The 13,207-nt window shown below is 46.4% G+C and overlaps 1 protein-coding gene across 1 annotated transcript in view; it reads right to left on the bottom strand.

Annotated features, from left to right (window-relative positions):
• TMC7 (transmembrane channel like 7) overlaps nucleotides 1-9,979 on the bottom strand; it is a 58,969-nt gene extending 48,990 nt beyond the window's left edge. Inside the window, exon 1 of the mRNA XM_053557567.1 lies at nucleotides 9,767-9,979. Coding sequence (XP_053413542.1) covers nucleotides 9,767-9,839 — 73 coding nt within the window. The 5' untranslated portion in view covers nucleotides 9,840-9,979. The remainder of the gene's footprint in view (nucleotides 1-9,766) is intronic.
• Between the last annotated feature and the right edge of the window lie 3,228 nt (nucleotides 9,980-13,207).

The following is a 13,207-nucleotide window of genomic DNA, read 5'->3' as shown; positions in this document are numbered from 1 at the left end:
AGTGGTGTCACAGCTCACAGCAACCTCAAACTCTTAGGCTTAAGAGATTCTCTTGCCTCAGCCTCCCGAGTAGCTGGGACTACAGGTGCCACAACACCAGGCTATTTTTTGTTGCAGTTGTCGTTGTTTAGCTGGCCTGGGCCAAGTTCGAACCCGCCACCCTCAGTGTATGTGACTGGTGCTGTAACCACTGTCCTATAGGCACCAAGCCCTTCTGGTTATTTACTGATAAATGTAATATACATGAAGAGTTTAAATTTGCAGTGGGGGATCTTCTTGCTGTGGACCAAGCTATCATCATATTCATGTGGAGTGTTTTTTTCTCCTTGGCCAAGACCTCTTTCAAAAAAAGGTTCCAATGTTTCTAGAAGCAGTAAGAACAAGGAGCCTTTATTGAGCTTTTAGCATGGGCCAAGATTGTATCAAAACCTAAATACTTAGCTCCTACGAGCCTCACAATTCCTTTATCCTATGGGTCCTTCTTATGTCATATCCTCATTTTCCAGCTCTGAATATAAGGTTGAGCTAAGGTGTGAACCATAAGACTTCAGCATGTCTTATCTACTCTTATGCCTCTGGCAATTAGCATGAGGCCTGGCACATAATAGGTGCTCAAAAAACACAAGTCAAATGATTACACGGGAATATGAGCTTTAGAACTCAATGTTCTTCTGTCAGTAACCTGTCAAGTAACTTCTCCAAGCCTTAGTTTCCACAGGGGCAACACAGGCAAATAACACATCCTTCAATGAGTTGCTGTGAGAAACTGAAGTTTCACACACAGAATCCAAAACGGAACTGCTGACCTGGGCCAACCAGAGCCTCATGAACCAGCTCCTGCCACCTGACCTCACTCATCTCTTCCTCAGAGCTCCAGACCTCCTCAAAGGTCATTCCCACCTCCAGTCCCCTGTGCCCTGAACGCTGTTCCCACCTGCACTTCTTACAACTGCCTCCTCTACGCCCTTCAGGCCTCTGCTCAGAAGCCACCACCTTGGGATCACCCCATTTAAGCAGCTCCTTACCCTCTCTGTCTTATCAGCCTATTTATTTCCTTCCCAGAAGTTAGGGCTAGCTCCAATCATCCTATTTCTCTCCCTCCATCTCTTTTTTAGAGATAAAATCTTGCTCTGTCAGCCAGGCTACAGTGTACATAGTTCACTGCAGCCCCAAATTCCCAGGCTCAAGCTATCTTCTTGCCTCAGCCTCCCGAGTAGCTGGGACTATGAGAATGCACCACAGCACCCAGCAGACTTTTTAAAAAAATGTTTTGGAGATGGGGTCTTGCTGTGTTGCCCAGGCTGGCCTCATGCAATCCTCCCATCATGGCCTCCTATTTTCCCCTGTATCTGTTTAGTGAATCCCCCTTGAACAGAAGCTCTGTGACATCAGGGACCCTGCCCCTCCTTCACCAGCAGATTCCCAGGGCCTGGCACACAGTAATCACTCAAGGTCAGTTCTCTTCCCTTCCTCCTCCCCTGAGGGTGGGGACAGCCCGGCAAAAGGTCTAGGTGGTCCCAGACTCAAACAATACTCCTTCAAAAAGCAATCAGATTCCAACAAAGGTTACAACACTAAAAAGTTATTTCCCCCTTTTATCCCTCTAAATTCTTCACTTCCTGAAAAAACAAACAAAAAAGGCCACCAGGGGCTTTTGGGCCTATTCTAGGCCTGAGTTGCTGGGCAGAGCTAGTCTTTCTAGACAGAGAGGAAAAAAATAACTCAGACGGGTGGGTCACCTGAGAACTAACCAGTCTGAAAACGGCCTGTGTAATCTATAGCTGTGTCCAGACCTGCCTCCTGCCAGAGACACTTTTAAGGGTGATGAGTGACTGAGATGAATGGGTTTAGCAAATAAGGGGGAAAAATAAACAAATGGTTATTTGTCTGCAAGCTTCATACTAAAACAGGCCCAAGAATAGTTATTCAACTTTATAAATCCCAAACAGCACATCTCTAGAAAGTACAAGCACTGCCCAGTCACCAGACCTTATAACCTCAGGGCCAGAGAAGGCCCAATAATCATAAGAATAAGGGCACCAATAGATCCCACTTAGTGCTCAGTTTTCTGTTTTGTTTTGTTTTTTTTGAGACAGAGTCTCACTCTGTTGCCCAGGCTAGAGTGCCATGGAGTCACAGCAACCTCAAGCTACTGAGTTTAAGCCTCCCACCACAGCCTCCCGAGTAGCTGGGACTACAGGCGTCCACCACAATGCCTTGGCTAGTTTTTCTATTTTTAGTAGAGATGGGTTCTCGCTCTTGCTCAAGCTAGTCTTGAACTCCTAAGCTTAAGCAATCCTCGCACCTCAGCCTCTCAGAGTGCTAGGATTACAGGTGTAAGCAACTGGGCCCAGCCTTTTTTTTTTTTTTTTGAGATAGGGTCTCACTCTGTCACCTGGGCTAAAGTGCAGTGGCATGATCACAGCTCAATGTAACCTCAATCTCCTGGGCTCAAGCAATTCTCCTGCCTCAGCCTCCAAAGTAACTGGGACTACAAGTGCTGCCACTATACATAGCTAATTTTTCTTTTCTTTTTTTTTAGAGACAGAGTCTCACTTTGTTGCCCTCAGTGGAAGGCCATGGCTTCACAGCTCAGCAAACTCGGGCTTAGGCGATTCTCTTGCCTTGGCCTTCTGAGTACCTGGGACTACAGGCGCCTGCCACAATGCTTGGCTATTTTTTTTTGTTGTTGCAGTTTGGCCGGGGTCAGGTTTGAACCCACCACCCTTGGTATATGGGGCCGGTGCCCTACTCACTGAGCCACAGGCACCACCCAATTTTTCTATTTTTTGTAGAGACAGGATCTCCTGACTCCACCTCCCAAAGCTACTGCACTGGCCCTGAGGGTCAGTTTTTGACATGCTTATCTCCTTGAGTCCTCTCAGAGATCCTAGCAAATGGGGTATAATTATTTGCATTTTATAGATGGGAAAGGTGAGGCTCTGAGAAGTTACAGGACTTGCCCAAGGTTACACAGCTGATCCACAAAAACCACTGCCAGAGGTGTTCTTCATTTATTTATAAAGGGGAGGGGAAGGGAGAAAGGGAGGAAGGAAGGAAGGGAGGGAGGAAAAATGGAAGGAAGGAAGGAAGGTCAGGTTCCAGCTCCTCCTACAGGAGCAGCCCAGAGGGGCTGCTGAGTTGGGTCCCTTTACCTAATAGATGTTTCCTGCTCCAGAAGCCCAGACCAAGTCTCACCCTCTGGTGGGCAAGGTCAATCCAAGTATAGTCTCATCAGGGCCTTCCAGGTCCCTTCGTGAGAGCAGTGCCCCTTCAGGAGGGCACAGGAGAGGCTGGTGTCTCTGCAGTCATACACCGTGGTCAGCTCTCGTCAGATCACCACTTTATGGCCATATAGAGATCCTGTTTGAGTCATTTCAGTACCCCTCACCCTTGTCCCTGATGAACAATGGTGATAGTCACGCATCACAGAAGGTGAAAAGGCACTGATTTTGGCCATTCCTCAAAAAAGTTAAGCATAGGCAGGGTGCAGTGGCTCACGCCTGTAATCCCAGCAATCTGGGAGGCCAAGGCAGGAGGATTGCCTGAGATCACGAGTTTAAGACCAGGCTGAGCTACAGTGAGACTTCATCTCTAAAATCAACCAGGCATAGTGGTGGGCACCTGTAGTCCCAGCTACTTGGGAGGTTGAGGCAGGAGGATCACTTGAGCACAAGTGTTTGAGGTTGTATGATGACACGGCCCTATACTGAGGGCAACATGATCCAGCAATTCCACTCCTAGACACATATCCAGAAGATCTGAAAATAGGGCCGCATGTGGTGGCTCACACCTGTAATCCTAGCAGTTTGGGAGGCTGAGGCAAGTGGATCGCCTGAGCTCACAAGTTGGAGACCAGCTGGAGCAAGAGGGAGACTCTCTCTCTGAAATAATACGTGGGCATCATGACAGGTGCCATAGTCCCAGCTACTAGAGAGGCTGAGGCAAGAGAATCACTTTAGCCCAGAGTTTGATGTTGCCGTGAGCTAAGACACCACGGGACTCTACCGATGGTGACAAAGTGAGACTCTGTCTAAAAAAAAAAAAAAAAAAAAAAAAAATAGATATTCAAACACTTGTCCATAAATGTCTATAAGCAGCACTAGTCACAGTGGCCAAATGGTGGAAACAACCCACATGTCCATCAATGAACAGATAAGTGGATAAAATTCCACACAATGGAATATTATTACTCAGCCATAGGAAGGAATGAGTTTCTAACACATGCTACAACATGGATGAACTTTGAAGACATTATGCTAAGAAGCCAATCACAGAAGATTACATCTTACATGATTCTACTAAGTAAAAAGTCCAGTCTAGGCAAATCCACGGATACAGACAGCAGATTTTTGGTTGCTGGAGGTTGAGGGGTGGGAAATGGGGACAGACTGCTTAACGGACATGGAGTTTCCTTTTAGAAAGATGAAAATGGGGTGGCGCCTGTGGCTCAGTGAGTAGGGCGCCGGCCCCATATACTGAGGGTGGCGGGTTCAAACCAGCCCCGGCTGAACTGCAACAAAAAAATAGCCGGGCGTTGTGGCGGGCGCCTGTAATCCCAGCTGCTCGGGAGGCTGAGGCAGGAGAATCGCGGAAGCCCAAGAGCTAGAGGTTGTTGTGAGTCCTGTGACATCATGGCACTCTACTGAAGGCGGTAAAGTGAGACTCTGTCTCTACAAAAAAAAAAAAAAAAAGAAAGAAAGATGAAAATGTTCAGGAACTAGACAGGACATTTAAGATGGTCTATTATGTGAATTATACTACAATAAAAGAAAAAACGGGAAAGAAGGGATGGAGGGACGAAAGCAGGCAGGCAGGTGGGCAGACGGAGCTGGTTGAAAATAAGCTGGTATGAGGTACTCAGTGAATGAAATATGGCAAACATTTGACAAAGGGAATGAAGAGTCCATTCAACAAACAGCAAAGATGCCAGGTACTAAGGGACCAAGAGGCAAAGTAGTCTCAGGGACCATGAGTGACTCTCAAGAAGGTACTTCAGATAGGGCGAGGCTTTTGCTGGGGAAGTTGACGTGGTGATTAGTAGTGAAGAGGGTCTGGTCTTGGGAAGGGCATGTGATGTGAAGAAAAGGGAATGACAAATGCAAACACCTAAGGAGGGAAAGGCTGGAAGAGACTCCCAGGGGCTGGGACTGCCCGGGAGAGAAGCAGCAGGAACAGAGACTGGGGAGAAGAGTTGGCAGGGGCTGGCCCAGAGCAGCAACCCTCACTAGAGGCCGCTGGGATAAGGTGTTTCCCTGCTGTTTTCTCCTATTTTATAGATGGGAAAACTGAGGCTCAAGGCCACACAGCTTATAAGAGACTAAGTCAGGGCCTAAACCCAAGTCTGTTCGATTTGTCCCAGCTCTTAAAGATGACACAACTCAAGGGAAATGAGAATACAGTTCAAAAGATATTTTGATAGGGTGAGTCCAGGAGGCTATGTGGGCACAGACAGGGACCCAAAGTCTAGTCTGGGTGAAGGACAGTAGCCTGCAAAGGCTTCTAAGAGGAAGTGAGTGACACTACATTAAAAGAAGAGAGGTGGGGGCCAGGAGTGGTGACTCACACCTGTAATCCTAGCATTCTGGGAGGCAGAGGTGGATGGATTGCTTGAGCTCAGGAGTTTGAGATCAGCCTGAACAAGAGCGAGACTCTATCTCCATTAAAAATAGAAAAATTAGGGCGGCGCCTGTGGCTCAGTGAGTAGGCGCTGGCCCCATATGCCGAGGGTGGTGGGTTCAAACCCGGCCTGGCCAAACTGTAACAAAAAAATAGCCGGGCGTTGTGGTGGCGGCATGTAGTCCCAGCTACTTGGGAGGCTGAGGCAAGAGAATCGCCTAAGCCCAAGAGCTGGAGGTTGCTGTGAGCTGTAATGCCACAGCACTCTACTAAAGTGAGACTCTGTCTCTAAAAAAAAAAAAAGAAAAGAAAAATTAGCCAGGCATTGTGGCACTCACCTGTAGTCCCAGCTACTTGGGAGACTGAGGCAAGAGGATCACTTAAGACTAAGAGTTTGAGGCTTGGCACCTGTGGCTCAAGCGGCTAAGGCGCCAGCCACATACACCTGAGCTGGCGGGTTCGAATTCAGCCCAGGCCCGCCAAACAACAATGACGGCTGCAACCAAAAAATAGCCGGGCGCTGTGGCCGGTGCCTGTAGTCCCAGACTGTGGGAGGCGTAGGCAGGAGAATTGCTTGAGCCCAGGAGTTGGAGGTTGCTATGAGCTGTGATGCCATGGCACTCTACCCAGGGCGACAGCTTGAGGGTCTGTCTCAAAAAAAAAAAAAAAAAGACTAAGACTTTGAGGTTGCTGTGAGCCCTGATGATGCCATGGCACTCTACCCAGATGGAGTGAGACTCTGTCTCAAAAATGTATAAGAGAGGAGTATGTTTGCTTACAGTCCTGAGAGAGGAGGAAATAAGTAGTTTGGCAGCTCAAGAAGCCAGATGGAGACCAGATCATAAATGTCATTAGGCTTCAACCTTACTCTCTAGGATCATCCACTTTGGGGGAAGCCAGCCACCATGTCATAAGAACACTCAAGCAGGCTTGGTGCCTGTGGCTCAAGCGGCTAAGGCACCAGCCACATACACCCGGGAGCTGGCAGGTTCAAATCCAGACCAGGCCTGCCAAACAATGATGGCTGTAACCAAAAAAAAAAAAAAAAAATAGCTGGGCATTATGGTGGGCACCCATAGTCCCATCTACTTGGGAGGCAGAGGCAGGAGACTCGCTTGAGCCCGGGAGTTGGAGGTTGCTGTGATCTGTGATGTCAAGCACTCTACCCAGGGCGACAGCTTGAGGCTCTGTCTCAAAAATAAATAAATAAATAGGACAGCGCCTGTGGCTCAGTGTGTAGGGTGCCTGCCCCATATACCAGAGGTGACAGGTTCAAACCAAGGCCTGGCCAAAAACTGCAAAAACTGCAAAAAAAAAAGAAAAACAAAAATAAATAAATAGGGTGGTGCCTGTGGCTCAAGGAGTAGGGCGCCAGCCCCATATACCCGAGGTGGTGGGTTCAAACCTGGCCCTGGCCAAAAACTGCAAATAAATAAATAAAATTTAAAAAATAAATAAATAAATAAATAAATAAAAATATTAAAATAAAAAAAAAAGAACACTGAAGCAACCCTCTGGGAGAGCCACATGGAGAGAGACCGAGGCCTCCTGACAACAGCTGGCATCCAGTCACCACCCACGTGAGGAGGCCGAGGCCATTTGGGAGGAATCCTCCAGCCCCAGTCAGACATTCAGATGACAGCATCCCCAGATGACAAGATCCCCAGTCAATACCTTCACTGTAACCTTGTAAGAGACCCTGAGGCAGAACCATCCAGATAAACACTCTCAATTCCTGATCCACAGAAAGTGTGAGGATATAAATGATTATTATTGCTCTAAGCCACCAAGTTTGGGGGCAATACATAAGCACATAGATAACTAATACAAGAACTTACTAAATTATTTAAATAAAGGAACTCACCTTCCAGTAATCCTTATAATGACCCCCTGAAGTAGGTATTATCATTAGCTCCATTTAATACATAAGGAAACTGAGGCACCAAGCACAATTGCCTTGGTCAAAGACAAAACAAGTTAAGAGAAGAAACAAGCATTTGTGCTTGAGACTCCAGAGTCTCTCTATATAACCACTACATTACAGCTGCCAGTGTGGCTAGAGGTACATTTATTCCAAATACATGTAGCTTTTGCCATGTGCCAGACACCATTCTAGTTCTAGGGAAACAAGACAAAGCCCTGTTTTTCATGGCACCCACATTCATAGCTAGAGCAGAACCAGTTGAGGGAAAGTCATAGGTGATAAGGGCCTAGGAGAGGGTCTGGGGTTCAATCACCAGGCCTTCTTGGACTCCATGGAAGAGCCTGGAATTCTCAGGGCAGTGAGAAGCCACTGGAGAGGGTTTTTGTTTTGTTTTGTTTTTTAAATTCTTTTTTTTGAGACAGAGTCTCACTTTGTCACCCTGGATAGAGTGTCATGGTGTCATAGCTCACAGCAACCTCAAACTCCAAGGCTCAAGGAATCTTCTTGCCTCAGCCTCCAGAGTAGTTGGGACTGGGCGGTGCCTGTGGCTCAAAGGAGTAGGGCGCCAACCCCATATACCAGAGGTGGCGGGTTCAAACCCAGCTCCAGCCAAAAACTGCAAAAAGAAAAAAAAAGAGTAACTGGGACTACAAGTGGGTGCCACGATGCCCAGTTTGTTTTTCTATTTTTAGTAGAGATGGTCTCATTTTTGCTCAGAGTGGTTTCAAACTCCAGAGCTCAAGGCATCCTCTGGCCTTGGCCTCCCAGAGTGCTAGGATTACAGGCCTGAGCTACCATGCTCCGCCCACTAGAAAGTGTTAATTAAGCAGGGAAGTGATTTGTCCTATCATTTAGAAGGATGTTTGCTTCCCATTCTTTAAACCAGACCCCCTTTGTCTCTTGTCTTCTTGTCCTCCCTCCTCCAGCAACTGTCATTGCACGGTGCCCATACAATGGGTCATTGTTTACTAAGCGCTACAAAGTTACGCACACGGTGCCAATGTGAGCCTCCCACCCACGTTGGTGTACAAGGTCAAAAATTGTCGTCTGTCCAAGGGGAAAGGAGTCCTTTTAGTTAGAGGGGCCGGTTACAGTACTCATAAAAGACATTTAGAGGGTTCCCTCTAAGACTCAGCAAAGATCCAATAAAGATGAATCTCATACCCTCTGTATGGGAAATGTTTGTGCTAAAGTAAGACAAAGATAAATAGAAACCCACTAGGAAAATATGTGAATGGCTATTATTGAAAGGCAGAAATTGAGCTGATGACAGCAGTTTTAATATTGAGCTAGGAATTAATTAGCATTGAACTCAGCCTGACTTTTGTTTTCTGATTTCTGAGCACTTTTCCCAGGGTTTGAGTCTCTTCTAAATTTTTTATTTTACACAGTAAGAACAATGCATACATGAGAAGGGCCCAATGCCCAAATCTACATTTATGTTACTCCAAATCCTTAGTTTTGTTAAATCTTTAATCTCAAAATGAAAAAGAGAAAACACTGCAAATAAAACTCACAGCAGGGTCTTACACTTTGCTCAGGACAGACATAAGATTAAAATGGTATAAGGAAGCCAGCCTGGGTGCTGGCAACTTTTCCATCTTGACTGGGTGGCGGTTATACATATTTATGTAAAAACTCATGGAGTTGCACGCTTTACTGAAAATTCTATCCAATAAAAAAGAAAAATGATTATAATATTTGGCTGGCTCCCATTTACTGTGGCTATATATAGTACCAGGCACTGTGCTAGACACTTCACACGTTTCTCAATTAGTCCTATCGCTGTCTTATTCACATTTTAACTGCTTAAGATTCTGAAGCTCAGAGAAGGCAAGCGGCTTACCACAGGTCACACAGCAATGAACAGTCGCGGCAGAGCTGCATTTCAACTCGGTCTAATTGTAAAGCCTGACATGTTCAGGAAGGCAGGCATCTCTTACCAGAATTAGGCTGTTTAGCGCTGGGCGGCTCTAGTAATCTTTTCATTTCACAGATAAAGTAATCTGGAGACTGGCCCGAGATCTTTCGGTAGACTACAGAAAGGCAAGCCCACCACGGCCCGAACTGCCATTCTAGCGCCCCCTTTGGCCGGGCACGTTCTCTCTGAATGGGGGTGAGGATGGATTGCAGGAAGGAGCAGGGATAAAAAAGATCCCCTTCTCACGTGGCGCCCTCCCTGCGCCCGGAGTGCGATCGCCGCGCGGCGTCCTGGCCACCTACCTTGGTGTGTGACCGGCTGCCTGCCAGGCCTGCCGGGCAGGACCGCGCTGGCGCTGGCCTCGCTCACGCTCATGGTTGCGCCCCGCGCCCCCGAGACGCCGCCGCCTCCCTGGTCTCGGCTCCCGCAGCTGGGATTCCACTTTCCGGAGCCGACGTCACAGAGGCGGGGGCGGGGCACCGAGGTGGCCCCTCCCACGCCCGCCGCCCGCGGGACCCCCTGAGGGATCCATCCGAGAGACCCGGGAAAGGCTCCATCCAGCGGCGGCGGCAAGGAGCCACCTCCTGGATGTCTTCCTAAAATGTAAAAAGATAACAATACTAAAAAGAACCAGAGCGCTTTCATTCTATTTTATAGAACGGAGGTGACCCTGATATAAAATTTTTACAAATTAATTAATTTGCAGGGAGCTGTGAGGACGTCACTGCACTGTAACCCGGCGACAGGGCCGAGTGAGACTCTGTCTCAAAAAAAAAAAAAAAATCGAAAAATGAGAAAGACTAAAAAAAAAGAAAAATGAGAAAGACTAAAGATTCCTGACATAACTGATGCTATTTTTTAAAAAGACCAAAAATAATTAATTTAAAAAATAACCAAGATGGCTCGGCGCCCGTGCCACAGTGGTCACGGTGCCAGCCACATACACGGAGGGCGACGGGTTCAAACCCGGTCCGGGTCAGCTAAACAACCCTAACGAAAAAATAGCTGGGCGTTGTGGTGGGCGCCTGTAGTCCCAGCAACTTGGGAGGCTGAGGCAAGAGGATCGCTTGAGCCCAGGAGTTGGAGGTTGCTGTGAGCTGTGATGCCACAGCACTCTACCTAGGGCGACAGCTTGAGGCTCTATCTCAAAAAAAAAAAAAATGCTGAACAAACAAGTATATCTGGTAAGATACAATTTACACACAAAAAGAAAAAAAAGAATATATAAGAATATAGTTTAGGCAGTTACATGTTTGTAACTGCCTAAACTATCTCAGAAGAGAGTGTGCAGGAAACTGGCTGCCAGCTGTTGCCTCGGGTGAGGACTTGGGGGGCTGGGTGAAGGGAGGATTTTCACTACAGGTAGTGTTTCTCTTTTTAAATTTTTACACTGTATCTTCGTTTCATCTCTACCTCTATACATATCCATATCCAGTTTAAAACATAAAAGTTATTACTAAGTATAAAAATAAATTACTAAACACATAAAACGATACATGGGGAAATGTAGCTAAACCTCCTGTACAGAATTCCAAATGATTTACCTAGATACTTCACAAGGGGCAGTAAAACTTTACAGTAGGTAAAACTTGGCACGCACTTTCGCAGACAGGTTAATCAAACTTAGCATCAATGAAGTCATGCAGGTGGGTGATGAGAAGGGTGCTTTTCCTTGGTGATCTTTCTGCCCCAAACCTGTAATCCTAATCTAATCGTGTGGAAAATATCAGACAAACTTAAGTTGAGGGACATTCTACAGAATACCTGATCAGTATTCCTCAAAAACTGCCAAGTTCATTAGAAAAGAGAAAAGTCTTTGGCAAGTAAGATTGTTGCAGAAAGAAAAAAGAAAAGTCTGAGAGATTGTCAGAGAGAAGAGGAGCCTTTTAGAAGAGGAAGGAGGCAGGCAGGTGGACTTGGATTTCGGACAGACGGTGAATAGGACAGAGACCAGCGAATCCATGAACTGCTCTCTTATTTCAAGAAGGTGCAGGCGTCTTCCCACAGCGCCCCCATCATCTCTCTCAATCCTAGCACTTTATTTTTATTTGTTTTGTCTATTTCCCTATACAACAGGGTGTCCCAAAGGTTGCTCATAAAGTTGCTATACATAGGAAAAATGAGAAATTGTAGCTAAATATACCTTTATTTATAAAATATTCAAAACAAATTTTACAAAGCGGTGGCCAACGCCCAGAGAATATTTACAAAACTTTGTGAATTGTCTATAATCCCAGCTACTTGGGAGGCTAAGGCAGGAGGATGGCTTGAGCCCAGGAGTCTGAGGTTGCTGTGAACTAGGCTGGTGTCATGGTCCTCTAGCCTGGGCAACAGTTGAGACTCTGTTTTAAAAAAACATATATTGGGGCAGCACCTGTGGCTCAAAGGAGTGGTGCACCAGCCCCATATGCCGGAGGTGGTGGGTTTAAGTCCAGCCTGGCCAAGAGCTGCAAAAAAATAAAAAACATATATTGTAAATTATTTTAGTTACAGTTATTACAAAATTATTGTACTACAATAATTTACAATATTTTGCAACCGTGGTTCAGGGGATCAAAGTGGAAGCGCTCCTCTTTGCCCCAGCCCTCCAGTAGCTCACCTAACCCAGCACCACAACCTCTGCCAAGTCAAAGCCTGCCTCTTGACTGTCCTCCAGATTCGTCTAAGTCAGGTCAACCAGCACTCAGAGCCAACCTTTCAGAAGAGGAGGTCTGATCTTGTCACTTTCTTGCTTAACCAATGGTTTCCTCTTGTCATGTAGAATCCATACTCACCCTTCTAACTCTAGGCTGGCTCACCTCTTCTGTGCCATTTGGAAATGTCTAACATGTTCCTGCCTGTGGACTCTTCCTCCCCCTCTCTAGAGCCTGCACCTCAAGGCTCTCTCTCATTTCATCTGCTTCTTTCTTCACACATTAAAAGATGGCCACATCACAGCCCTAAGATTACATAAACTTTGCAAAGATGGAGTAGTGGTCTCCGCGTTGCAATTCTCAAATCCTGGGAAGAGTCTGATATACTTAAATCAAGGATAAATTCCTGGGCAGTGCCCACAGCTCAGTGGGTAGGGCTCCTGCCACATACACCGAGGCTGGCAGTTTCAAACTTGGTCTGCACCAGCTAAAACGACAATGACAACTGCTACAACAACAACAAAATAGCCTGGTGTTGTGGTGGGTGCCTGTAGTCCCAGCTACTTGGGAGGCTGAAGTAAGAAAATCGCTTAAGCCCAAGAGTTTGAGGTTGTCGCAAGCTGTAACGCCATAGCCCTCTACCAAGAGTGTCATAGTAGACTCTCTCTCTCTCTCAAAAAAAGAATAAATTCCTGGCCCTATCCACTGTGGCCTCAATGCAGGTAGCCATTGTAGCAACAGGCCTCCTGGGGCATCTTGCTTCCTTTGCCCATCATCCTACCTCCCACAACTGTCACTTTACAAATTATCTACAAGAGAAATCCTTTGCAAATTGTAAACCTAAGTAAATGTTAATGCAGTAGCCATGGCTGTGTAAGATTCATAACTTTTGGGGTGCAAAACCAAAGAACAGGGTATTGGACACACCCAAAGAAAAATACTATTCCTCTTAAGACTTCTGACGCCACAGGTGTGGGTTTTGTCACACTAACTAGATCTCTAACTCTTCTAACACCAACTGGGTATCTTATAAATCAATTTAATTCTGACACTACCTACCTGGAGTTAATGTCAAACTCCATAGATAAGAGCTCAGTCCCAAAAGATTAC

Source organism: Nycticebus coucang, chromosome 12 (assembly GCF_027406575.1).
Source record: "Nycticebus coucang isolate mNycCou1 chromosome 12, mNycCou1.pri, whole genome shotgun sequence".
Classification (NCBI taxonomy): domain Eukaryota; kingdom Metazoa; phylum Chordata; class Mammalia; order Primates; family Lorisidae; genus Nycticebus; species Nycticebus coucang.
The sequence above is the reverse complement of the archived record's forward strand: the minus strand, read 5'-3'. Positions and strand labels throughout refer to the sequence as shown.